We start from the raw sequence: 27289 nt of genomic DNA, 5'->3' as shown, positions 1-27289 counted from the left end.
CACCACCAGCCTGCACAGTGGTAACAAGGCATGATGGATCCATGTTCTCATTCTGTTTACACCAAATTCTGACTCTACCATCTGAATGTCTCAACAGAAATTCCAGTCTTCAACTGTCCAATTTTGGTGAGCTTGTGCAAATTGTAGCCTCTTTTTCCTATTTGTAGTGGAGATGAGTGGTACCCGGTGGGGTCTTCTGCTGTTGTAGCCCATCCGCCTCAAGGTTGTACGTGTTGTGGCTTCACAAATGCTTTGCTGCATACCTCGGTTGTAACGAGTGGTTATTTCAGTCAAAGTTGCTCTTCTATCAGCTTGAATCAGTCGGCCCATTCTCCTCTGACCTCTAGCATCAACAATGCATTTTCGCCCACAGGACTGCCGCATACTGGATGTTTTTCCCTTTTCACACCATTCTTTGTAAACCCTAGAAATGGTTGTGCGTGAAAATCCCAGTAACTGAGCAGATTGTGAAATACTCAGACCGGCCCGTCTGGCACCAACAACCATGCCACGCTCAAAATTGCTTAAATCACCTTTCTTTCCCATTCAGACATTCAGTTTGGAGTTCAGGAGATTGTCTTGACCAGGACCACACCCCTAAATGTATTGAAGCAACTGCCATGTGATTGGTTGGTTAGATAATTGCATTAATGAGAAATTGAACAGGTGTTACTAATAATCCTTTAGGTGAATGTATATATATATATATATATATATATATATATATATATATATATATATATATATATAAATAACATGTATACATATACATATACATACATATACTGTATGAAGAATGGGGAAGAATGGGGAAATGCTTGTCTCATGCTTTTGTTTTGGGTGGCAGTGATACACTACAGGTGATTTAATGCATTCGAATGGGAAGATAGCAAATCAGAATAGATGCATTGTCAATATATTTGTGGTAAACTTGTTTTTATCAGAATCATTTAGTTGTTGTGGCGGGTATGTGTTTTTGCCTTGCAAATTAAGCTTTCTTGTCATTACACAAAACACTGTATGTAAGCAAGTGGAAAATGCAGAGGGTTGGTGTTTTAGTTCAAGGACAGAGCAGAGTAAAAGTGAGACAGCTGAGATTACTGCAGCTCCAGCCTTTAATCTATGCACATAAAGCACTTTATGAATACATTAATATAGACAGAAAAACACTTTTGCTTTTGTTGTTGTAGTTTTGCAGTTTTTATTCCTGGAAATGTTGATTTAGTTGTTTTAGTTTTTTAAACAAGGGAACACAGGGTAGTGTCTTTTTGATTCTCACAAGTAATGCAGAACTATCCTTTACGTTGAACTTTACGATATACCCAAGATACCATCATTAAAGTTACAAATTGCTGAGGAACTTTGTCTTTGCACTTTCTCTGACCTTTTCTGGCTTCATAGCTCTAGGTGAATGTTTAAACTTCCCAGAAAAAAGGAGCCCAATAGACTTAATATCCAAACAGACAGTAACAACACCAGACTTATCAGGCAAAACAAAAACACGTTTACAGTAACTTTCAGAATATTGAGAGAAGCTTTGAAATTCCCCTGTGGGATGTAAAGGACTTCATGAGATATTAGCACTAGATGTCCAAAGCTTTGGGATGCTTTTGTAGAACTGACATTGTCGTATGTTCCAGGTGGGCTAATTTCCATGATCCTATACTCCACACCAAGACATTTAAAACACAGGGAAATGTTATACAAATGTTTTGTACAAGCAGGTGGCTTTTAAACCCAAGGATGCTGTTTAATGTTGCAACAATATTTAAAGCTTAAAAGAGAGCATTCCAACAGAATGACTTTTTTGCGGGGATTTTATCCAATCGTACAAATTTCAGTCTTACCAAGTGCTCTTTTTTCTGTGTCTTCCAGGGAAGATCATATTTACATGTGCTGTAGGAATGACTAATTTCAGAATTGACTGTAATGTTAAGTAGTCTTTTGGGAGAGAAAGCACTGAGAACATTTGTTTGACACGAGCTAGTTTGGTTGCAGTAATTTTGAAAATACCTGGATACAGATCTTGTACTGAGTTTAAACTGTGGATCGACTTCTCCTGCCATGATGCCATGATGCCATCCTTTCTATCACAGACCTGGCGGTACATAATACCTGTGCTTTATAATTTAACACAGTCAGCTGTCTGTTTCATCAGAGAATTACAGGTAATCAATTTGATCAATTTTACTTTTTCTTTGAGGGCTTTAGATCCTACAGTTGTGGCTTTACCAACATAGATTATTGCTAATAAATAAACTGCCTGTCAGTAATACAGAGATATAAATGCAGGATTAGGACTTTTCTAGATTTGCAGACTACAGACTTTAAAATCAAAACAAAATATCTATTGACTCAAAATGAAAAACACATATGAATTGATCACATTCCTTACACAATACCTTGTGAGATAGAATGACAAATAAAAAGTTATCAAAGTGAATCATTTCATTTCGGGACTAGGAGGATGACAGCAAAATAAATTAAAGCTCTCACTTCTCAGTCGACATTAACGTGATTTTTTGTTAATTACAGTTATTTACATTTCATTTTGCTGATGTTCAGGTTCTTTGAAATGCATTTTTACTTTGTTAAATGTACTGGAGTTCTCTTTTGTCTGCAGTTTGTACAAATCTAAATGTATTTAGTTCTTAGTTTGACTTATAATTACTGTGTCTGGAGAGGATTTGTATCTCTGTTTGATGTGGTAACTTACACATATATTGAGAGACTTAACTTCAACAAATGGGGAAATGTTTTTTTTTTTTAATATTCTACAGAAACACACATCTCACTGCATTAAAATATCATTTTATAATTTCATTTGGCTGTTTGTGAATGTTTCCTTTGTGATCACCAATCTAGTTAATGGTAGGTAGGTAGGTAGGTTTGTCCAAATTCCTATTTGCTGATTCATTAGTAACCAGATATGTGTTCTAGTCTATGTCTAGACAACTCTTTTAAACACCAGATAAGTAGATAACAACAGTCCTAATTCAAATCAGAAACGAGGCCCCAGTGTTTCACAAGCTGTAAAGCATGCTCTCAATGATGATCTTTCTTTGTGAGTAACTGTTCTTGGTAGACTTGTGTTATTGTACTGATACACACACATTGATGTAACTCATCTTTAGTTTTGTCTTCAAAGTAAGTCTTAGTAAAACCAATACTTGCCATCAATATACATTTCCTTAAAATGAAAAATGTCTATTGTGTGAGAAATTATTTAAGCTCCTCTTGCTGTTCTTTTATGTTCAGCTCAGTGGGTGCTTAAAGGTCTAATTGCTCACTCTTTCTGAAATAAAACTGCTTTTCATTACCGTTATGTGTGAGTATACACATCCATTTCAGGATTAAAGTCGATGTCAAATCAAAATACAGGGCAATGCTCTATATACTGATATCTATAGTACCATATGGCTTTGAGTGTGTGTAAATATATTATATTCTATAGAAACCTGTAAACCATGTTCAAAAGGGGACCGAGAGACCAGCAAACAGACTGATAGCGATGGACAGTAAATAGGAAATTTACAGATTTGTTGATTGCTCTCAGCAACAGCACAGTATTTATATGCGCTGGGTTTAAAGCGGTCACTATACTGCATATATTTTCTCCAGTGTAACCTGTTTTGTTCATCTGACGGATATGAAAAAATATTTTCGTTGTTTTTTGTTTGTTTTGTTTGCAAGTATTGATGCAAACATTTGGTGAACCATTGTTGTATCCGGATTAATGTCACCAATTACTTGTTTCTGTATGGATTTTATAGCATGGTGCACACATTCAAAGATCCATGGTACCATAGATGTCCATAGAGAATTACATTTTTCATTTTGCATTTTGTAATATGAATATTTCTGTGTAGCTGAGGACTTGACATAAACATGGCACATAAACACAATGGCAATGAAAAGCACTTTAATTTCAAGAAGGGCGAACAATTGCACCTATAACTAATGAAGTATGAAAAGCACTGAGACTTCTCTCTCTCTCTTCTGGGTTCCCCCCAAGTTGATTCAGGTGATGAAATACAATTTAATGTTGCAATTAATATATAAATCAATACATTAATAAAATGATACATAAATTGGTGATTCTTCTTAAAATGAAGGTATGTAATTCAGATTGTGTACGGTAAAACTGTAGACATTGAAAGGGGCCAGACATTTCATTGTGCAGTCACAGTTACATTTTTGACAAATGTTAACCTTTAAAAACAAATTATAACATTTAATTTCTGATTAATATACAGTATTTGTAATACATTTATGGAGAAACATGGGGAGTTTATTGGAGGTTATGGAGGGGGTTTGACCATTTGAGCACTGTGTTTGAAATGGAAAGGCTCACTGCTTATAAATAAGTCATTATAAGTCATATGTAGTAAGTAACCAATATCCTCTATAAAGCTACTGTAGATTCATGATTTGTGGGAACATCATGGAGTCACCTTTGCTAGTGGCAACTGAACTTGAGGTAAAACAAAAACATATTTGTTAAGAAATACAAGAGAAAATAGAAAGGCCGTAATGCTTAAAAGACCTGGGAGGCTAAACCCTATTCTCTTATCATATGAGTCTCAAGGTTTTCTCAGTAGACAAAACTGAAATAATATGAGATATACTTCTATCCCAGGCTATGTATACGTCATAAAAAATGAGTCCTCCATCTGACAGATGTGACTAAGGCCGTGGTATTTTTCTCAGATGTGTAGACCAAAGCTTCTCTGCCTGCAAGAGCACTTTTTTCTAGTCTTAAAAGGGGGTGCATGGTTTACTATAGATTAACCCACCAGCTTTGAGTTTCAGTTGTCTGTATTTCTTCATGACTTAGCAAACTCTACTAGACTGTGATATTGTTCTCAGTGTTGCAGAGAATATAACCATCTCACAACCACCAAGTTAATAAAACAATGCATTGTGTTTATTTCAAGACTCTGATATTGAACTTAATCAAATATGAAATGTATTACTGTACCTATGTAATCAGGTTTACAGAGCTTTAATGTGAGTTTTGATTGTGAATCAAAGAAAACAGTTGAACACATTTTTTTTAGCTCAATGAAAGATAATTGGCACTTTCTTAAAGCAGCCATTTCAAAATTGAAATGCAAAACACATGGTCCTTTGAAACTCAGACTGTTTCATTCATAACCACCAAACAAAGCCTACCTAAAAAATGTTTGATTTCCCCTGTCTTGAGGAGAAGTGGTGCTAATTTCAGTCTGCAGCTCTTTTTTCCATGATTTGAATTCTAAAAGGAATATTTTGCTGTTTATGCTACTAATTGCTTTATTCTGGCGCGAGTTAGTCACAATACAAGGGCAGGCAGAGATAACCTTGACCAGATTTCCTTAGCAAATCAATGGAATTTCTGTCACTGTTGATTTTAATTGAGGCTGGTCCGGAAACCCTGTGGTGTACCTTTTGCTTTTATGTAAATATCGGGTCTGTCTTTCGTTTAAACACAACTTTGACTTTTCCACTGATAAGATCCATCAATTAAAATAAAGGTGTGCCATGGTTTGAGAACGGAATCAAGAAAAGCATGGAAACTGAACAATGAACAAATAAACATATAGCGGAGAAGTTCCTGAGCCGTGAACAATTGAATCAAATACTTCATATCTTAATTTCAGCCTCATCCGAGTGATGAGTCATAAAAAGCCACAAGTTTTCTTAAATACCTAAGACATCTAACATAATTCTTCCATAAGTAAAAGTACAATTTTATATAGTTGCTCTATAGACTTTGTAAGACCATTGTCTAACAGATTCAACTCAACTAGTCTAGACAATTTCTAGTCGTCATTTGCAGTGAAGAGCAATTACATTTTCTGCAATTAATTAAATCAAGTATTGCATAGATGGAGAATTTGTAGAGATGGTTATTGCTGCAAAAATTTCTGCAATATCTGCTGTTTATGATTAGCTAATTAACTGGAAACATGTAATAATTCTCTAAAGCCTGTCAATTGTGTTATAAGTTGTACACCTTGGTCCCAAAAGTATGTTAAGCAATCAACTGTTAAATACCTTAAACAATGTCTAATTGATCGAATATAGAATAATAAAGTAATCAAATGCTCCAGCTTCAATTAAAACAGAAGATTCAGCGACCCTCCATTATCTTACTTTGAGACCCTTGCTTTAGTTTAGAACATCAAACATCTCAGGAAGTTAATATCATGAAAGATCTCAAGTGTGATTAGCAGACTAAAACCAGAGATAATACTTGACAATTTGAGTTGCATTTTATGCTTATTCCAGAAAATCATTGTTGCATATTCCTGGGCATATGTTCCTTAAACACTCTTATCATTTTAATGACAGGAGAGATAATGGTAAAAAATAAATAAAAGTCTCTAAGCAGACAAGGTCCTGCAGTCCACATAGTCTTATCTGCTCTTAGCTATCTCCCAGTTGCTGATGAGGCAGTGTACTCATAAAAGGCAACAACCTCTTATTTTGTAGAGTTTCCACCACACGCTTGAGAGAAGCTGACTGGCTTTTTGGAGGCAGTGAAGTCTGAACAAAAACGGGCAACCTTCCGAGTAACAACATGTTTTTTTGTGTGAAGGTATTCCACTGTGTCGAGGCACATCGCTCATATTTTCAGTGGCATGAAGTTCAAATGACGTGACTCTTTGGGTTTCATCTGGAAATCTATTCCCTCTATTGGAGCAGAATAAAAGGACATGATTGGAAAAAAAGTTCACTGGCCAGACAGAGATAGTCATTAAGACCTTTTATGTTCTTCCAAAGTCTTGTTTTACTGACAAAAGCTGCTGTGATTGTTTTTGTGTGTGTGTGTTTCTTTCATAAGTCTTGTCCTTCCAGTAAGGAAATGTTTTAAGAATAGCCTCAGAACCCCTTATTTTCTCTATTTTCTCTATTTCACTCAGCTGGAGAAATTCTGTAACCACAATGTGAACTGAGTTTTAATTAATTATTATTTATATTCCACACTGTATTCTGTGTCGACGTTTGCACCAAAATACCTGACATTTCAGCAGTCAGAAAAAATATTTATTCATCACACAGTTTCTAGAGCAAAGTTCTGCATGTCGTGTGTAAAATTAAATAAACAGGACTGTTCACAGAGATTACATTTTTTGATAAAAAGCAGAACATATGGTTGAAAAGGTTATTTATAATTGGCACTGCTTAATTAACCATCCCTGCCATAATTCCCTGCACTGTGATTTCAGGCATGCTAGGTCGAACTGAAGCAGACATCACTGCGGTTCTTGGGTTTGAAAAGCACCTCTTTAGGGAACAACGGTTTAAGGATATTTCTTTCATAAATCATGCACAGTGGGCCCTGTCAGGACATGATTCACAAGCTTAGGCATTGCTGTGTTGCTTATCAGTGACCTTGGATACGGAGCAGCCTGCAGAGTTTTCTGTTGATATGAGCTGTGATTGAGAAAGGCTTCCCCTGGTTTTATAACCAACACAGTAACTAAGGGAAACCCCACATATATCTTGGAAACCCAAACCTTGCTTTTGTGCCAGCATGGAAAGTTAAACAAAGATTATGTGATTAGCAGAACATTGTGTAGCTGTTAGAGGAGCAGGTGAGCTGGAACAGAAAAAAATACATTATTTTCAAGTCAAGCTTCAAAATTCAACTCACTTTTGGTATTGCTCTGACAGGGGTCCCAGCAGCAAAGTGTTTTCACGATACCAATGTGCATTCTTTGTGTACATGGCTAGTATGTTTGTGCGATTTATTGTCTGATGTCTAAAGTCTGGATGATGCAGGCTAAAACCGAAAAAGAAAACAACCCTGTTTCCCAGGCCTTTCGGGAATGTTTGCCTTCTCTTTAAAATTAAAAAATGTGGAATACAGGTCTATGAAGTTAGACGGCCTGCCTGTACTTGTTACTACATTCAGTGAGCAGTATCCAGGGAATGCAGAGGTGAATAGCCTGCAAGGGAATGTGAGAGTGTTGAGGGTTTGTTTGCCAGGCTTTTTATCATTAACCTCTTCATTCCCACCACACTTACTTAACTTCTTTATAAGGAACATTGTGTACTGGACAGGCAAGAGGTGAGAAACCTCCAAATTACCTTTGTTTCAGCTTTGTCAGTGGACAGTTAGTCAAGCGTATCAATACTTTGGGTTTATTCATTATAAATAGATACTAAAGAGTGTCTGCTGCAGATTACTTTCAAAATTCAAAGTCCACTACGTGTGATTTAAAATTGTGTCCTGTTTTTATTTTATTAATGTAGTTATATCTTTGCATTTTCATTAAGGTGAAAACTGGGATGTAAAAGCTGAAATTGCTTCCCAGGCCATTTATGAGTAGCATCTAAATCTGAAATGATTGGATGATCAGCTTCTTTTGCTGTTTAAGTGCTTATTCATTTACTCATATCTTTCTGTTTTCTTAATTCAGTATTGATACAAGAAAAATTTACTTGTGCAGTGAAAGTGACAAGAGTCCTACCAGAAATACAAATGGCAGCTACACATCTGAAAGGGTTAACGGACGAGTTAATCAGATACATTTTTAAGACAGAATAATCATATTAGTACAAGATAAGATTTTCCACCTGATACTGAAACATTTCTTTCTAAATAAAGAATAAAATGTTGACTAATTCATGCGACCGTTTCAAATTTTAATGGAAGGGATTTACTCGGCTGTTGGAGTGCCACTGCGGTTTATTATCAGCACATCCAGATCGAGAGCATTGTTTAAAAGTGTAGAGCAAAGTGTTCAAGCAGACAGGAAAGACACTTGTGCAAACCTTGGTTTGAGCAGTGAATCCCCAGCACCCGTGAACAGACCAGAAAAACACAAAGACCAAACAGGAAATACTCTGGTGACTGTAAACAACTGTATCTAAGCACCTGGATCACACAGGTAACAATTTTTCTAATGGCTGTACCATCAAGACAGCACAATCCAAGGTGCGTACAAAGTGTCCTTGATTGTTTTCAACAGTCCACCAATGAAGGAAAGAACTTAACCAAGAAGCATCACATTAATCTCAAGAATACATGTACAGCATGTTCTATGTACTGACAACAGTCACCCAGGATGTTCTGTGGTGAATTTGACTTTTTTTTTAAATAAAAAATACAATTTTCCATTGGTTGTGTAACCTACAGCTATGAGTATATATATATATATATATATATATATATATATATATATATATATGTCTATCTGTCTATCTATATGTGTGTGTGAGAGTGTGAGAGAGAGAGTTATTGCTTGTTAGAGCTTAGATTGCTTTTTTAGATATTCTGATTCATCACAACTGAAACATTTAAAATATCATCATATTTCTAGCTGAGTTATGTATAGAGCTTCTAATTTACAGTATTTCACCAATAAGTGTTATTTTTAGTCACCTTTAAGAGTTCATATGCTATCTAATTTTACACATTAGTGTGTCCCAGTAACAACAGGAAAATCAATTTAATTAACCCCCCCGTAATGTCGACCAAGCCTTGTCTGGGTTACAGTAATACGATTATGAAATCACTGAGCTATGGCATTAACTAAGCAACTAGTTCTCTTTCGTCTCATAGAAAAGCCGGAGCAATTTGAGTTACCTCACAGAGACTTCTGTGCCTTGCAATGTGATCAGACAAATGTTTTGCAAACCCTAACAAATTTGCATAGTTCCAGAAAGCAATATGTTAGCACCTCTAACATCACAGCAGCACTTCTCAAGTGAGGCAGTTAAGCAGCAGCCGCTGTTGATGGGGATATGCAAAATAACCAGTGTTTTGATGGTTTACTTTCCATCATTGGATTATCTGAGTTTCCTAGGGGCTACAAAATTATTTGTCTGCTCTGATAAGCAAATTAGAATGTGCAGGGGATAATCTGAGGAAACAGAGACCACTGGTAAAAATGTGTGCAATACGAAAAAGATATCAACACCTTTTAAACTGTTCATGCAGTAAATGTGAAATAGGGGAAACACAGGAATAATCTCGCTTTTGTCCAGGTGTTGTGCAAGCCCTCTTCTGAAGTTGTGTCACAGTACCTTATAACATTGTTTTGTACCTTCTGTTATAACACACGTACTTACTAGTTTAGGCCCTAGAAATGAAAATAAGAGTTTGAAAGTAAATAGAATAACTTAGATTGTAGCTAATTTTAAAGTATTCCTGTTCTGTACATAAGGTTTTTAACACATGACTATTTTTCTATTGATTTTGATGAAAAGTTACATCTTTTTTGTTTTTACTGTACCTGCACAGACCCTTTAGAACATCACAAGAAACCCTTTCTCCTTTATGGTTCTCATAAAGTAAATCAATCAACATTTCTTTCCAAGGTTAAATCATGGAAGAAGATCAAGAACATGGTACATTGGTCTCCTTTTGTGATGTCCTTCAAAAAGAAATACCCTTGGATCCAGCTGGCTGGACATGCAGGTAGGGAGGACATTAACATCAGCTGAAAGGAAACACTTTTTCTTATATATATATATATATATATATATATATATATATATATATATATATAGGCCTATGTGCTGCAATATATAGTCCTATGTACAGTGAGGGAAAAAAGTATTTGATCCCCTGCTGATTTTGTACGTTTGCCCACTGACAAAGAAATGATCAGTCTATAATTTTAATGGTAGGTGTATTTTAACAGTGAGAGACAGAATAACAACAAAAAAATCCAGAAAAACGCATTTCAAAAAAGTTATAAATTGATTTGCATGTTAATGAGTGAAATAAGTATTTGATCCCCTGTCAATCAGCAAGATTTCTGGCTCCCAGGTGTCTCTTATACAGGTAACGAGCTGAGATTAGGAGCACTGTCTTAAAGGTAGTGCTCCTAATCTCAGCTCGTTACCTGTATAAAAGACACCTGTCCACAGAAGCAATCAATCAATCAGATTCCAAACTCCCCACCATGGCCAAGACCAAAGAGCTGTCCAAGGATGTCAGGGACAAGATTGTAGACCTACACAAGGTTGGAATGGGCTACAAGACCATCGCCAAGCAGCTTGGTGAGAAGGTGACAACAGTTGGTGTGATTATTCGCAAATGGAAGAAACACAAAATAACTGTCAGTCTCCCTTGGTCTGGGGCTCCATGCAAGATCTCACCTCGTGGAGTTTCAATGATCATGAGAACGGTGAGGAATCGGGAGGATCTTGTTAATGATCTCAAGGCAGCTGGGACCATAGTCACCAAGAAAACAATTGGTAACGCACTATGCCGTGAAGGACTGAAATCCCTGCTCAAGAAAGCACATGTACAGGCCCGTCTGAAGTTTGCCAATGAACATCTGAATGATTCAGAGGAGAACTGGATGAAAGTGTTGTGGTCAGATGAGACCAAAATCGAGCTCTTTGGCATCAACTCAACTCGCTGTGTTTGGAGGAGGTGGAATGACCCCAAGAACACCATCCCCACCGTCAAACATGGAGGTGGAAACATTATGTTTTGGGGGTGTTTTTCTGCTAAGGGGACAGGACGACTGCACCACATCAAAGGGACGATGGACGGGGCCATGTACCGTCAAATCTTGGGTGAGAACCTCCTTCCCTCAGCCAGGGCATTGAAAATGGGTCATGGATTGGTATTCCAGCATGACAATGACCCAAAACACACAGCCAAGGCAACAAAGGAGTGGCTCAAGAAGAAGCACATTAAGGTCCTGGAGTGGCCTAGCCAGTCTCCAGACCTTAATCCCATAGAAAATCTGTGGAGGGAGCTGAAGGTTCGAGTTACCAAATGTCAGCCTCGAAACCTTAATGACTTGGAGAGGATCTGCAAAGAGGAGTGGGACAAAATCCCTCCTGAGATGTGTGCAAACCTGGTGGCCAACTACAAGAAACATCTGACCTCTGTGATTGCCAACAAGGGTTTTGCCACCAAGTACTAAGTCGAAGGGGTCAAATACTTATTTCACTTATTTCAACTTTTTAGAAATGCATTTTTTTGCAGTTATTTTGTCTCTCACTGTTAAAATACACCTACCATTAAAATTATAGACTGATCATTTCTTTTTCAGTGGGCAAACATACAAAATCAGCAGGGGATCAAATACTTTTTTCCATCACTGTAACAGTAGATTGACATGATACATTCACATTGAGAAAAGGGTATGTAGTATTAAAATTGTATGCATGTATAAAATGGGGTCTATTAAAGGGCAAACAGTCAGTGTTGTGCTTGGAATCTGAAGACTTATTTTAGTTCAGAAACCTCTGGATTGTAGCACAACCTTGGTGTGTATATCTCTGCATATGCATTCCTCACCACTCAACTTGAGAGACAAGGATAAAACAGTTAAAGATTTATTGGAAGAGTTTGTCCAGTTTGATAAGAGTGTATTGGTGTATATCTCATTTATTCAAATAATAAAAGCTACTTTCTCTGCCAATTCGAGGCAGCTGTTTCTCTGTTTGCCAGAAAAGCACATACTTATGGAAATATAACGGACAAAAAAATCCCTAGGAAGCATTACCAGATGAGAAGCACTCAAATTAAGTAATGTAATATCAGAAATAAAATGTCACATAGTGGAATGCTGTTGTACGCTATGATAGATCTCGTCATAGACCAAGATATCTATTATAGTAGAGATATTGATTCAGATATAACTTATAAATAATGATATACTTGCATGTTCTCCCCGTACTTTAGTTTGTTACACATGTAAGATGACTGTTATGATCTCACATGGAGGGATGCTGTGCACATTGCAGGTAGTTTCAAGGCCGGAGCCAACGGCAGGATCCTGAAGAAGCACTGCGAGTGTGAGCAGCGATGTCTGGACAGGCTCATGAGCGACGTGCTGAAGCCCTACGTGCCCGCCTACCACGGTGACGTTGAAAAAGATGGCGAGAAATACAACCAGATGGATGACCTGCTGGCAGAGTTTGACCTGCCCTGTGTCATGGACTGTAAGATGGGTGTCAGGTGAGCTGTGTAGCCATTGCACACTGACAATACTTGGAATAATTAAAAAAAAAAAAAAAAAAAAATGTACAGTATCATATCAAACAGATAAAACAGCTTCAGCAATCAATTTGGAAAAATAATCATTTCTGTACTAACCACTAGACTAGAGTGATAGCATTTTCAGATCCAGTAAAGCTCTGATAGTAGTTTCTAATCCAAAAATCCAGATTTGTATTCCAATATGGTATCAAAACAAATGACCACTTTTAGTTTGTCAGTTTTAGAATCCAAACATTTCTGTTTTGCGGTGAACATGAAGGTCAAAGAGGTTGTGTGAAAATCTCCAGGTTGCAGGAACATTACGTTTTTTCTTATTTTTTTACATTGATGTACTTCTTGTATAGATATTCATAAAACAACAAGTTTTGGGGTTTAAACATACATACAAATTTAAACATTACAAGATGTTTGATGCTGCTGTAGAATTGAAACTTTTCTCCTCTTTTAAATCCACACGCACACACACAAAACATTTGAAAGAAATTGTGTTTTTCACTGAGGGGCAAAGACCTTGATGAAACTGACCCTCAGTTGCACTCTTCTCACACGTTTATTCAGCAGAAATTTGTTTGCTCAAACTGGACTGCCCTGGAACACAGCAAAGCTCATGGACAGATATAGCATCAACCAGATGGTCAGGATATTAGCAAATTCTGAGCAAGGCTGTCCAAACAAAACAATAAGATACAAGGATCTCGGGTTTGTGTTTGCGTCTGATACATAAAGATTAAATGGCTTAATCAGATGGAATTGATTTAGAAGCTTCAGGAAAGACATTGCATTCTAACGAACATAGAAATTAAGAAGGTAATTAATTGTTCCAGTTGCAACGCTGAAGCTGAGACTACTGATGGTACCAATAGTGATTATTTTATTTTATTTTATTTAGAAACCTGTAAACTTGTATTTTTTCAAGAATTAAAAACTGAATACCCTTAGACTTTTCTGTTGGTGCTTCAGTTCTAATAAGACACTTCCAAATATTTCCAACCTTTTATCTCTATCAGAAGTTGAGCCTCTCTCTCTTCTAGTTTCATCTCCAGCTGTGCTTTTCACTACCTGCCTGACACCACCGTTTTATCGGTCTGTCTTTCTTAGTAATTGTTTGAGGTGATGAAGAAACCTAACTTTGGAAAGGTCAGGCTGAGAAAATGAAGGTGACAGTCAGGCAGTCAAGAGGTGGGCAGAACCAGAAACCAGAAGACATGAGTTATCCAGGGCTAGAGTGTGAAAAAGGGAGTACTTGAAAAAAAACATTTACCTTTTATTTCCAAATGCCTTTTTTTCTCCGCCCTCTTCCGCGATGCAGAACGTATCTCGAGGATGAGCTCACGAAAGCTCGGAAGAAGCCCACTCTGAGAAAGGACATGTACCAGAAGATGATCGAGGTGGATCCCAATGCTCCCACAGCTGAGGAGCAGGATCAGCAAGCCGTCACGAAGCCACGCTACATGCAGTGGAGGGAGACCATCAGCTCCACCGCCACGCTGGGCTTCCGTATCGAGGGGATCAAGGTGGGCGCTCTCCTGAGTAGTTGACAGCATCCCTCCTCTGGGAGAGCTGCTGTATCTTTGGGCTCTCATTCCTCTGAATGACTTAATTATACTAACCCAGAATACTGAGAAAGAAAATAGACAAAATTACCATAGAAACCCTTATGCAAGTTTCCCTTAGTACATTTACCACACTATTGACATGGTTTTACCACAGGTTTGCCATGGATTCAGCATGCTTCATTGTGCTTTGCTACAATGCACTATGGGAAACCATTATATACTGTACTTTCTAAGCCATGATTAGTATAGTACACTAAGATTTCAAGGTCCAATATAGTAAAGCAAATACGAAAAGTCAAGAGAACTGTAGGAAAAATTCAAATATTTACTGTTTGTGTTATAATTAACTTGATTAGTGGTTAGTAAAAGTGTAGTTAAACTGTTGCATTGCAGTACAACATTGATACAAAGGCTAACTGACATTGAGGTTGTCCTTTTTTCCAAAATTGGAATCGCCAAAGTGTTTGTTTAGTGTGCGTAGTGTCAGTAGATAACCAGTATGTATTACGTTGCCCACTGTCTGGTTGTTATAGACAACATTTCCTGGGTTCATTCTCCCTGTTCCAATATGTACACTATTGCATGTTTTTGTCACAAAATGGGCCTGCTTGTGGCATTTCTATTGAAAACCGACATCAGCTCCTGACATCCTGTACTTTCCACAAAGGTTGAAGTCTGGTGCAGGTTAATCCTTATCCCTGGACTATTTTAAGAAAACCTTGTAATTTCCAACTACAGTTTATCGCATTTCTCCTCCTTAGGTGTGATGTTTAACTTTCACCTGAAAAGAATTTAGGCAGTGGGAAATATAGGCCTTGCTATTAAAAAAAAAAATGTGTTGAATTATAATGGACAGACTCAGGAGATTGTTTCTAGGGAAGTGATAACTACTCTAGATACCATATCTACTAAATGTTTGTCACCTATCAATTCCTTATGTAGTCTAATCGCCTGGTAAATAATGGGACTGTGCAAGTTTTTCAACAGTCAGTTCTGTTAGACTTTGTGAAGGTTTATTATTTCTCACTGGAGAAAGAGCTTTTATTCATTTGCATGAGACAAGACACCAGTATATTTACAAGCACTTTGAATGTCTTAGTCTTTGCTTCTTAAGTTTTAGGTTTTTTTACTGAGCACAATGCAAAATCACACCTATCACAAAACTTAGGCGGGATAAACGTGTCTTTTAAAACCACCAAAGCCCCTCCAGCAGCTCCTTTGGTGACTTGTGGGTATTGATTGAAAACAGATAGGCCTATATCATACACATGTCTCTGGAAAAAACAAAGATACAATCCTGTATCCTGGTGCATTTGGAATAATTATTAAATAAGGCCTCTGGGATTAAATGAATACATTACAATGCCCTGATGTATCATGAATGAATTAACAATTAGACTAGATGGAAAGAAGCACAATTCTAATTTACACTCACAAATGTAAGATTAATACTGTTTTTACACAATGTCAAAACAGAGAATAGTTTGCCATGTTCTTGCTATAATGTATTTATTAAACTGAGTACATACAGTGCATAAGTATTCTACCTCTATGCTATGTTGGTGGGCAGCTAGATTTTTTTTTTTTCATTTTCCATTTCTATTAATATCTTCACACAATAGTAACCTTACATTTACTTTTGTGTATGTCTCGTATTAAGTGTCATGTGCAGATGACTAACCAAATGGAAACTGTTGGAAAAAGTGCACCTTTTGGCATTGCATTACGTTGTACTGATTTAGCACAGTAAGTCAGAGAAAACGTAAATCCCCCCACCTGACCATATTTGGTATGTAAAAATTTAAAAATAGGGTTTCATTAAATAAATCCTCTACCGTGGATGGCTGAAGATGTCATGCAAAAATAACAATAGTGTATAAATGTGCCATCTCAGAGTTTACATATTGGGAATGCCCATAGAAGGTAGGATTGTTCATTGTGGTAATGAGATCAGAGATTGCCCTCCAGCCTCTGAGAATGGCTTCAAGTTCTTACAGACAGGGCTGTTTCTGTGAGTTTGCCATCTATGCTTGTGTACTCCCTGTCTGTATTCAATTCCACACCACGACTAATAAAAGGAGAACAGTGGGATGTTGTAAGCATTTTGGGCCAAAGCCTGAAATACTAATGGAGCAGATCTAACAAGAGACCCGCTAGAAACACATATATTTTTTCCAATGTCTATGGAATTTGTTTCCTTACATGTTCTCTAAGTACTGTGCCTTCATTAGAAAACTCAATTATAAATATTTACAAATATACAAATTAGTCTTTCTAAGAGTTCATTGGAACATGTCTTAAGAAGTAGAGGGAGCACTTATGTTCCTTTGCTTTTGCCCTGTCCATAAGAAATGAAATGAGACATTTTTCAGTCACTAGTAATTGTGCAATGTTTATTTGTATTTGTATACATTTTGTCTTTTGCAAAGCTTATTTCTTAGTCAAACATGAATTACCTTTTGTGGGGACAGTGTTGTATACAGGGATTTATTTTTTATTGTTTAATTCATTTTATTAAGCCATATAGACATATTACTGTATAGCAGTTTGGTTGTCATAAAAAATACTAATCTGTCTAATTACTAATTACTATGTAATGCAATTGATCAGTTCTTTGATTCATTGATTGATTAATTGACCGATTAATTAATTGTCCAAGGGGCCTTGCTGGGTTCATACCAACAAGGAAAAAAATGTCTGGGCTTTTCCTTTCTTCATAAAAGTTAACAACAAACAACAACAGCAAAGAAACAGCATTATTCTATCTGACTGCACAATGTTTGTAAATGACAAATCATCCTTTTCACTCTGTATTTTTTAACCCTCTAGCTTAAGCTGACAAATGTGGTTGATAAGGCCAGCAATGTGACTTGACAATCTGTTGGCTGCACACTGGTACAATATTGGTAAACAACCTCAGATCATGAGATTTGTCCTTAAAATGCAGGACACACAGAGTCTAGGAGTCATTTAATAAATTTTACATTATAAATTGACATAGTGAGAACAAGCAAGTGTAATCTGTGACTTTTAAAGGAAAACAAATCGTGGCATTTTTTGTGGATATCATCCCAGCTAACCAAATAACCTTGTGGCAACACAGACTTGTAGACTTAAGGAGATGTTGTTAAAATATTTATCAAACTATATCTATATAACTCAATTCCAGAGAAACTGGATTGGCATGATGAGTTGGCATCTTGACCATATGATAAACATTCACAGCAGCACGGTATATACTTTTTTGGTTTATTCTCTATATAGTCTTGACAACCATGACATTTCTTTTTTTTGGGAGGGGGGTGGTGGATATATAAAATGGAAAATCGTCTTTCAAACACCCTTCTCACCAATCCAGAATCCGAACCTGTGTGGACCTTTCAGTTTACTAAAATACAAAATACACTATATATACATGCAGAATAATACAATTGTATGAAATGTGCATGCATCATTGCTGTGCGACAATCAGGGGACTTTAATTACAGTGTGCTCAGGGTAATAGGTTTCTATTGTCAGTGCCAAAATACAACCAAAGTACAATCTCACAAAACGTTGCCAAAAGCAAATATGTTAGCTATGTACTGAGCCAGGTCTACAGAAAAGCGGACCACTATGTTCACTCTTCTCCTGTAGTGTTTATAACAGGCATCACTTTCTTTCACAGAGCTCTTTCTGTCTCTATTCAAACATCAGTAATATCAACTAAGCATGTCGTTAATTATTTTCCCCCACAGAAGGAAGATGGGACAGTAAACAGAGACTTCAAAAAGACCAAAAGCAGGGAGCAAGTGATTGAGGCCTTCCGGGACTTTGTCAAGGGAAACAAGAACATCCTGGTGAGTCTAAAGGCCCTGCCTGTGACGCAGGGATATCTTGAGTGGCTGCCAAGAATCAGAGGGAGTTCCCAAGGACTTCCCTCTCTATTAATAGAGGAAATCCTTTTTTTAAATGCCAGAGACCTAGTAGGCTGTCGAGCCCTTTGTGCTGCACATGAAGGGCATATAAAAAGGTATTGCACAATTACATTGTCAATAAAGGAACTTTTATTTTTTTTAATTGTACTTACTGTGCACTGTAGTGGTGTGTCTATTGCAGTTGGCCATTAAGCATGGCAGTTAAAGGGCAATGGGTCAATACTCTTCCACGAAGCCATTAAAAGAGCTTCCAACTTGCTGTATTGGTGCATTATTTTAAAGACATACTGTTGACATACCTTTGTAGCTGTTATATAGGGGATGGATTATGAGTTTTCTACTCTGTTGCAGAGATATTAATTTTCCAATTATGTAAAACAGGCTCAGTGATTTCAGAGTGTTTAAAGAAGGAGAATAAGTATATGAAGAATGAAAGTTTTGTAGGCATTGTTGACACTTGTGAAAGTTACTCAATGGCAAAGCAAATTCAAATAAATGTTTGCAAACACAGAGCGCATAGAGTTTTATATGTATATGTTGTATACACACTAACTTATTTAGGTTCTTAAGGTTCTCCAAGGAAAGGCGTGCCATGACCTTTGTAATGTGATTTCTTAGGATAAAGGACTCGTCCTGTCCAATTTGGTGACCATTTCACTGACTGTCTTCTGCCTGTAAAGAGCAGCTGACTTATGTTTAATTTCTCTGATGTAATTTGTCTCCTATTTAATCTGTTCTTACACAAAATAAACCGGAAGTTAGTCAGCAGCTTCTGCTCTACCCCACATGATAACACTGGTCAATCATGATCAATCAGGGTTCAGTAGGATCATTAGAAAAGTTAGCTGCAGTGCTAAGGTGCAGCACATTTCTGCCCAGCCTCCCAGCCTCAACACAAGTGTGCGTCATATGGTATTTATTTTGAACAGTGAAGGAATTATCTCATAATAAACATTAAGTACATTTTAAGGGTCAGTGGGTGTTCCAGGATTTCCTGGAATAATGACTACAGAACAATAAATAATCTCTTGCATCTATTTTCAAATTTTTCTCAGGCCTGCTATCTCAACAGACTAAAGGACATAAGGGACACGTTGGAAATATCACAATTTTTCAAATCACATGAGGTAATTTTCTCTTCCTTTCCTTGCTTAGTTATTTTAAGTTCTGTTGTTTGTTTTAAAGACTGGGTTGAGATACCGATTCTGCTTAATGGTTTTTACTGTAACTGTAGCAACATCCTCCTTCCTATTTCCAACTAAACAAACTGAAAAAAGAAAATCAACAGTCATTAACAAGGCTCCAAGCTCTCAAAGGTCAAAACGAATCCTTTATGGCTTCTTAGGATTAATATCTGTGTGTGTTTGCACAGTCAGCAGGCAGTGTAAAAGAAACTCATTGTAGAAGAAGCAGATGACCGAAAAGGAGTGGTATTTTCAGAAAATAAAGGTGAAGGGAGATGATACTCTATATCTTTGTGGGGTGAAAGAGCGGTCACATCAATTAACCTTGTATTTAATAACAATAGCAGATGTTTATAATCTAGTTTCATAAGGAGAAACAGCTGACCCTCTCAGCCAGGCAGGTGTAGCCCTCAAGATTATAAACATGTTCACTACCAGGAAACTTTTCTTTCGGGAGAGGGGTGCTGGATACATAAAATGGAAAATCGTCTTTCAAACACCCTTCTCACCAATCCAACATCCGAAACTGTAGAGTTTTCAGTTGACTGGTTGCTTGCCAGATGCTACAGCTGTTGCATGTACACATTCAGCCTGGTTTGATTACAACAGCTTCCATCATCTGACACCAGTTTATGCCATTCCAGTTGAGAAACAAAAACTTTGTTACTGTTGTGACAAGAACAAAGAATTGAACAAATGAGTCCCTTTGGTTTCGGTTAAGTTATTCCCCATATTTAGAAACCTTTGTTTTTGTTGTTGTAATGGACAAAAATAATGCTTTGGGGGATACATACTTAATTAGTCACATCATTAATGTGGTGGTCCCTGCAACGGGCAGAACCCTTGGCGGCCTGTGTTTTCAGTGTGTTATGTATTTTTAAAGCAATACTTAGAGAGCTGCAGTGTCTTCTTTTTTCCAGTTGTTTTCTTAATTGTTCTGGGAGCCACTCCATGAGAACGATAGTACTTGAGGTTTCCAGATAATTCACACGATTAACCGCAGCTGTCGATCCATCCTCCCATGTGTTTCCCAAACCACCTTGTGAAACTGCCATTGATGAACGATCTTTAAGTAGATTGCTGAAAGTGCGGTCATGGTAAAGGTGCTGAAAAGGATAGGGATTCAATCATGATTAAAGATGAATATTACATTTTAAAAGGCCTTTTAGGGAATGTTCGTATTGTAACGTAGATTGAAACTTAATCATCATATATGTGACAACCACATACATGCATAATTGTTTTATTCTCACCGCAAAAATTTAATAATTAATAAAAGAATAAGGGAAAACAATAGCTGTCATTTAACTAGGGAGAAGGACACCACAAAACGAAGACACATATTCACCAGATCAGAAGTGGAAATACTTGCAGAGGCCAAAATGTATTATTTAATAAGCTGAAAACAACATTAACAAATTAAAAAAAATGTTTAAAAATGGGATGTTATAGCAACAAAGATCAATGCCTTACTATTGTTACCATTCTTACTAATGTACTGTGCGGGCGGCATCTTCAACAATGACTTCCATAATTCTCTGAATTGCAGCCATACTACCACATAAAGCGAGAGGGAGATGTTAGCGTAGTGCATTGATGTACTTCATGACTCACGTCTCGTCTCTTGATGCCCCAGACTACCTGTTAGCTCACAGTGCTATTCAAAAAACCTGTACAATTACGATAGTGCTTGGCAAACGCTTCAGATTTGAAACAATGCTCGTTTGACTCACGTTGATTAAGGGAAACAGCCTCCAGATTAGCTGAAGAAGTGCATGCATTTCATACTTCTCTGCAATTTGTAAATGACATTACACTTATTGTAACTTGACTTAAACCTTAAAACTATGTTTCTATTTGTCTAATTGATCTAGGTTAAATGAGAGCTCCAGTTGTATCAAATACAAGAAACTACAGCCCTTTGCTGACCTAGTTTGAGGCCCCTGCTATGCAATGAGCATAAAACAAAATCACTTCATAGATTGGGTGAGATGAAAATGAAAATGGGAGTTTTGGGCTTTAGACTACATTTGAAAAGACTTGAATGATCAGCATCCTGTAGCTTCGTTCTAAGTTCTAAATTCATAACCCGAGAAGGCTTTGGGTTTGTCATAGGTCTCTCTGGTGAGTTGTGGCATAAACTCAGGATGTCTGGTGGCACGCGGTTGCACTGCAGCATATTCAAATCAAAACCAAATACAAGTACTATTTAAGATGCATATAACTCCCCCTGCATGCCATTAGTTCAACATGTGTAGAAAAGTCTCATTGAGTGCTGCAGTGGGGTTGGAGGATGGAGGGAGAGAAAGAGAGAGGGACGAGTGTAAAGGAGGATAATTCAGCCTTTGGGGTGGGTAATGGTAGAGGGTGGTATCTGGGTCAGTACAACCCAAAGGTTTCCTGGTAGGCCAGATAAACACTGACCCCTGACTTAATGTGCCATTGTACCTTATTATTTAGTAAACTATTAAGATAGAGTTTTTTTGTTTTGTTTTTTGCATTTAGCTGAGACCAAGTGCCATCTAATGAGTGACTTCTGCAACAATGACAAAATAAAGACCTGCCACATGAACAACTGTTTTTTAGTTTGCTTCAGATTCCTTTTAGCTTGCTTCAGATAATATTCATTCAAACTGTTTAGCTACAATAAGAAGATGGGGATTTTATATTGCACTAATCTGAAAATAAAAACAATTCCCTAAATTCCCTTAAAACCTACTGCAGTAGAATTACCTAGTGTTGACCTTATTTTAAGTCCCATTGTTCTTTATTAGAGTATTATTACTATAATAAAATGTACAATACATAACTCAATATCTTAACTTCCTTAATTCCTTTGAAATATTTGTATATATTAGTGGTGATAGTATCTTTACAGATTGGAAACTTTTGTATTAATTTATCTCTGTTATGGTCTCAAAGGAGAGAAAGTATATACAAGTGAAACTTTATTTTGAATGTTCTGATTTAATCTCTTTTATTGCAGTTTGGTTGGCCTTGATATGTAAATTAAACTTAAATATTTTAATGTCTTTATAAATTCCAATCATGTATGTTACCAAGCAGGACCTTTCCACTGCAAACATTCTGCATTACAGTTTATTCTTCTGATATTGATATAATAACAATTAAACAATTCAGTTGTTTTCCTCAAAAAATGCACTCTGAAGGGCAATTATATGTATATGTAACTTATATGTAAGTTATGTATAAATGTAAAAGGTCTGTAATAATTAGAATATTTGTCTCTTAGGTAGAGATCGCACATATACATTTTATGATGCCTTTAAGGACATTCATCAACAGCAAGTTTCTAGAGCTTCCAAAATGACAGGTGCATGCTTACATGTGTAAAGCATTTTAAAATGAACAGTACAAACTGCACCACGAAATAATTACATTTGGATTTCCTGAGCTCAGTCTTTTCACCTCCATGAAGTTTATTTAACAATTAAAAGGGTTTGGCATCTGAAACCTTCATTTGTGGAACTCTATAGGCCCCTGCAGGTGAGGAAAGGCAAGATGCTCATCTAATTGATTACAACTGTATCAGCAATTTGTCCACAGGACAGTAATGGCTTAAAGGTGTACATAGCTTAGGTAGCACTGCTGTTGGGTTGAAACTGGTCTAAAGTGGACTAATACTGGATGTCTTTCTCTCTCACCTTCAGGTAATAGGCAGTTCCCTCCTCTTCGTCCACGACAAGCGAGAGCAGGCCAAGGTGTGGATGATAGACTTTGGGAAGACAACTCCGCTGCCAGAGGGGCAGGTCTTGAGCCACCGCTTGACCTGGCAGGAAGGCAACCGAGAGGACGGCTACCTCTGGGGGCTGGACCACCTCATAGACATTATCACTGAAATGGTGGAGAAAGACCCCCTTTAAAACTATCCAGTTGGTATGAGAAGCTACAGCTACCTTGAAACTCGCACTACAGGAATTTATTTTGTTTCCAAAAAAAAAAAAAACTTCAGTCTTTCAGGGAGAAAAAACAAAAAACGAAAGCTTTTACATAAAAAATTGAGAACTATTTGTATGTAGATGTTGTACATATTTAATATTATTATGGACTCCTAGGTAACCAGCTGTTTTAGACATTACACAGCCCCCCCTTCACAAGTAATTTCACAAAGCCAACAATATTCAGAAGGATATTGGTCAGTAACAGAATAGAAAATTAGCATAAGTGCTTCCTATGAATTATAAGTGGTTATATTTTGTATTTTGTATTTATGTTGTAAGTCGCCCTGGATAAGGGCGTCTGCCAAGAAATAATAAATAAATAATAATAATAAACAAAAATGACCAATCCAAGGTATGAAGTAAGTTTCTAGTCATGTGAAAAATATAATGTGAAATGTGGAAGTTTTAAATAGCACTATTTATGGCTTCTTAGCAGCTCACCTGGTGAAGGCTGGAGAGGAGGTTGTGTTCTCTATCTGCTCATGAAAATATAGTAGTAGTAGTGTAATATATAGTAGTGATAATAATATAAAGCTGGTGATACCAAATTGGGGTATAACTAGAAAAATAATTGTTGAACCCATACATTGCACTATTCTTTTCAATATTTATCAAAGGTTCTTTGACATGTTTTCACCAAGTACAGCTGTTCAGTCAATTCCAAGCTTCATACTTTAAATATAGCTTTGACCATTTCACATGTCTCTTACCTATTCAGAACACATTGAAAGAAAAACTAAACTAAAATATAGACATACACTAGATTTTAAAATACCAAAATTAAGAAGTCCAGAATGATATAACTTTAATATCTGAAAGACAGTTTTGCCATCAGTATGGCTTTTACCAAAATTTGGTAAAAATTCAGCTTTCAAATTTTGGCTGAATGTAAAACTGGATGAATGCATTGTGGTCTCCAATCAGCCTTGTTTAGACAACAGTAAACAGTACACTTTCTGGAGGTACTCTTGCAATTTTATATTTTAAAAACTAATTGGAAACAGAAAACAATCATGGCACTACCTTTGTATAAAGTCAGCATGCCCTTCTGGTTTACTCCTCTAATTCAGACTACTGCTTTAATGCAGTTTTAAAATTGACAGGAGGGTCTGCCAGCTGTAGTCCACAGTTGTATCTTTGATTGTCAGATCAAGGGAGACAAGGACTGTTAGTTATTCTTCTCATTTTTGAACAAAGGTCAAAGTTTAAAGTGGGCTAGTCCCTCACCAATAAAATGTACTGTCAGTGGCTCTCCTGGGGGGACTTCTAATTTTTTTTTTTTTTACTTTTTCCCACTCCACAAACACTTCATAACACCCACTGTGACATTCACCACCATTAGCATTTAATAGTCTTTATATAACCTCCTGGCATCCCATTAGCAATCTAATAATTAAAAATGAAACTCTATGTCCCTGCCTACACACTCCAGCACATTTTATAGTATAGACATCTGAAGTAAGAAAAGAGGTACTTAGAAATATGGTATTTGAAGGAATGAATGTGTACCACTATTTAATTTTGGCTAAATATCCTGTTAAGATTGTGTAAGTGGAATTTCCTTAGATTATTATTCCCTGGGCTAATTTACTACACCATTCTGTGAGCATGAATAAGAGAATGAGAGAAGCTGATGTATCTTTGTTACACAAAACCATCTTTGTTTGAAAGACTTCTAATTGGAATATTTAATCTGCCATGGAGGATTTTCAGTTTGCGTGTTATTGATGTATTTCCCACTCAAATATTTGACTCCAAATCTACACTTAACCTTTGCTGGAGGAACTGAGAGGAGTTTAGTTAAATGAAAACAGCAAACAGAAATCCCAGAGAAACTACTCGGTTCCTTCAGTGCTGTTCCTTTTATGTATCATTCTTTATTCTTTATGTACCATTTGTTTGTGTAAATGGCCATTAGGCTTACGCATTAAAGAAGCTTATACAAAACAAGTTTTAGACAAAGAAAATGTAGAGCAATTTGTGTTTGTATAGGGCTACAATTTACACTTAACACATTTTAAAAATACATTACATACATGAAGGAATTCTTCAACACTTTACACTCCATGGTGGATTTTGTCACTCACATATTAAATATCAGATTTATCCATTGCTTTAACTGTAAATTAAAGGAAAATGTTTTTCATTCCATTGGCACAACATGGTACTTTGTCTCCCCCTGCTGGAGATGTTCAGTAAATGAACAGACGAAAACAAAAACACAGTGAATGGTAATTTCCTTATTAAAGTCCACACATTTAAATTTCAGTTTAACTTTGAGTGAAATAAGGTATTTCCAAAATCTGCAACACATTACAACAATCAGAGAAAAAGCATATTGTTTTGTTTGACAAGGACATTTTATTCTTGGACACTGGACACTGTAGCAAATAAATGATAATACATTTCAATGAGGTTCAATACAGATGTGCTCAACTAGCCTGTATTGGTACATGATTTTAATATAAGCTGTACCTATATAATTGTTTTTGCATAGATATCCTCTGAACTCCACTGGAAATCAGCATCTGTAGCAAGATTTTGTGTGCGATTGTTTTTTAAAACTGTAACTGAAGCCACTAATTATAAAAAAAAAAAAAGTGTACTATGATTTCACTCAAATACAATTCAAAATGGGTGACTGATGAATTGTGTATGTATTTCCCAATGGAATACATATTTACATTTACATATTTATATATATATATATATATATATATATATATATATATATATATATATATATATATGTAAGGTGGTTCAAGGAAAAATAAGGAACTTTAAGTCATATTGCTCAATTGGTTTTAAGTGCCTCTATTGCAGTGAGATTTACTTTCACCCATCAGTGTCACTAATCTGAGCCTGACCATCAAGAACCACGCCAATTCCTTCTAATTTTTCAGAAATACTTACTCATTCTTGGACACAAAAAAGATGGTCAAATGTAATAAGGGCAGGGCTAAAAACTGACATTACTACAATCTCAGCCAAGGTTCACACAGCTTATTGCTGAGACAGTCACAGACTGGGACACCATTCTTTCTAGATGTGAAGACTAATGTTTAGTGGCAGCTTCATGGAACAGGAAGCAGGATTCTGGGGGCTTCTGGAAGTATTGGGAATATAAATAGGTTTCTTGGTGCGAGAATTCGATGGAAAGCTTCTACTTTCTTAAATATGACCATATTTATTACTTTGTGATACTTGCACAAGAACACTAAATGTAGATGCATGTTTTGTTTTTAATAATTTGTAATTCTTATTTTTTGTGGCTTTACCGCTTTGAAGAGGTTTTGTGTCATATGCAGATTTTCAATGTAATTTATGGTTAAGTGTACAGTAGTTATGCGTGATGGTTTTTGTATAGAAATACACACAAGCAAGCAGCAAAAGTGTTGTGTATCAGCAGCCGGGCTTTTTGAAAGGTGAGCTATGGCTCAGATTCTGGGTTGTTGAAAGACTGGAATCTCAGTAGGCGTGATTGTGACCACAGTAGGCCAGCGGATGCGATTATATGCTACGGGAAAGTTCAGGATGCTTCTCTGATATAACTTGAAAGAAATACAATCTTCCCAATGCGTTTTTACTCTGATGTTCTGAAATGCTTCTCCTATTACTGTCATTATAAAAATCATATTTATAGCCTTGCTTATATATTTAATGCTATGCTGACGCTTATTGACCATGTTTGACTGTACATTATTAT

General features: G+C 36.6%; 1 protein-coding gene across 1 annotated transcript in view; it reads left to right on the top strand.

Moving 5' to 3' along the window:
* Positions 1–26296, top strand: part of itpkb (inositol-trisphosphate 3-kinase B) — a 60685-nt gene extending 34389 nt beyond the window's left edge. Inside the window, exons 3-8 of the mRNA XM_066706187.1 lie at positions 10315–10414; positions 12709–12922; positions 14274–14478; positions 18258–18359; positions 19493–19564; positions 23293–26296. Coding sequence (XP_066562284.1) covers positions 10315–10414; positions 12709–12922; positions 14274–14478; positions 18258–18359; positions 19493–19564; positions 23293–23505 — 906 coding nt within the window. The 3' untranslated portion in view covers positions 23506–26296. The remainder of the gene's footprint in view (positions 1–10314; positions 10415–12708; positions 12923–14273; positions 14479–18257; positions 18360–19492; positions 19565–23292) is intronic.
* Positions 26297–27289: the final 993 nt, after the last annotated feature.

Source organism: Amia ocellicauda, chromosome 1 (assembly GCF_036373705.1).
Source record: "Amia ocellicauda isolate fAmiCal2 chromosome 1, fAmiCal2.hap1, whole genome shotgun sequence".
NCBI lineage: Eukaryota > Metazoa > Chordata > Actinopteri > Amiiformes > Amiidae > Amia > Amia ocellicauda.
Note: the sequence above shows the minus strand (reverse complement) of the source record. Positions and strands in the feature narration are given on the sequence as shown.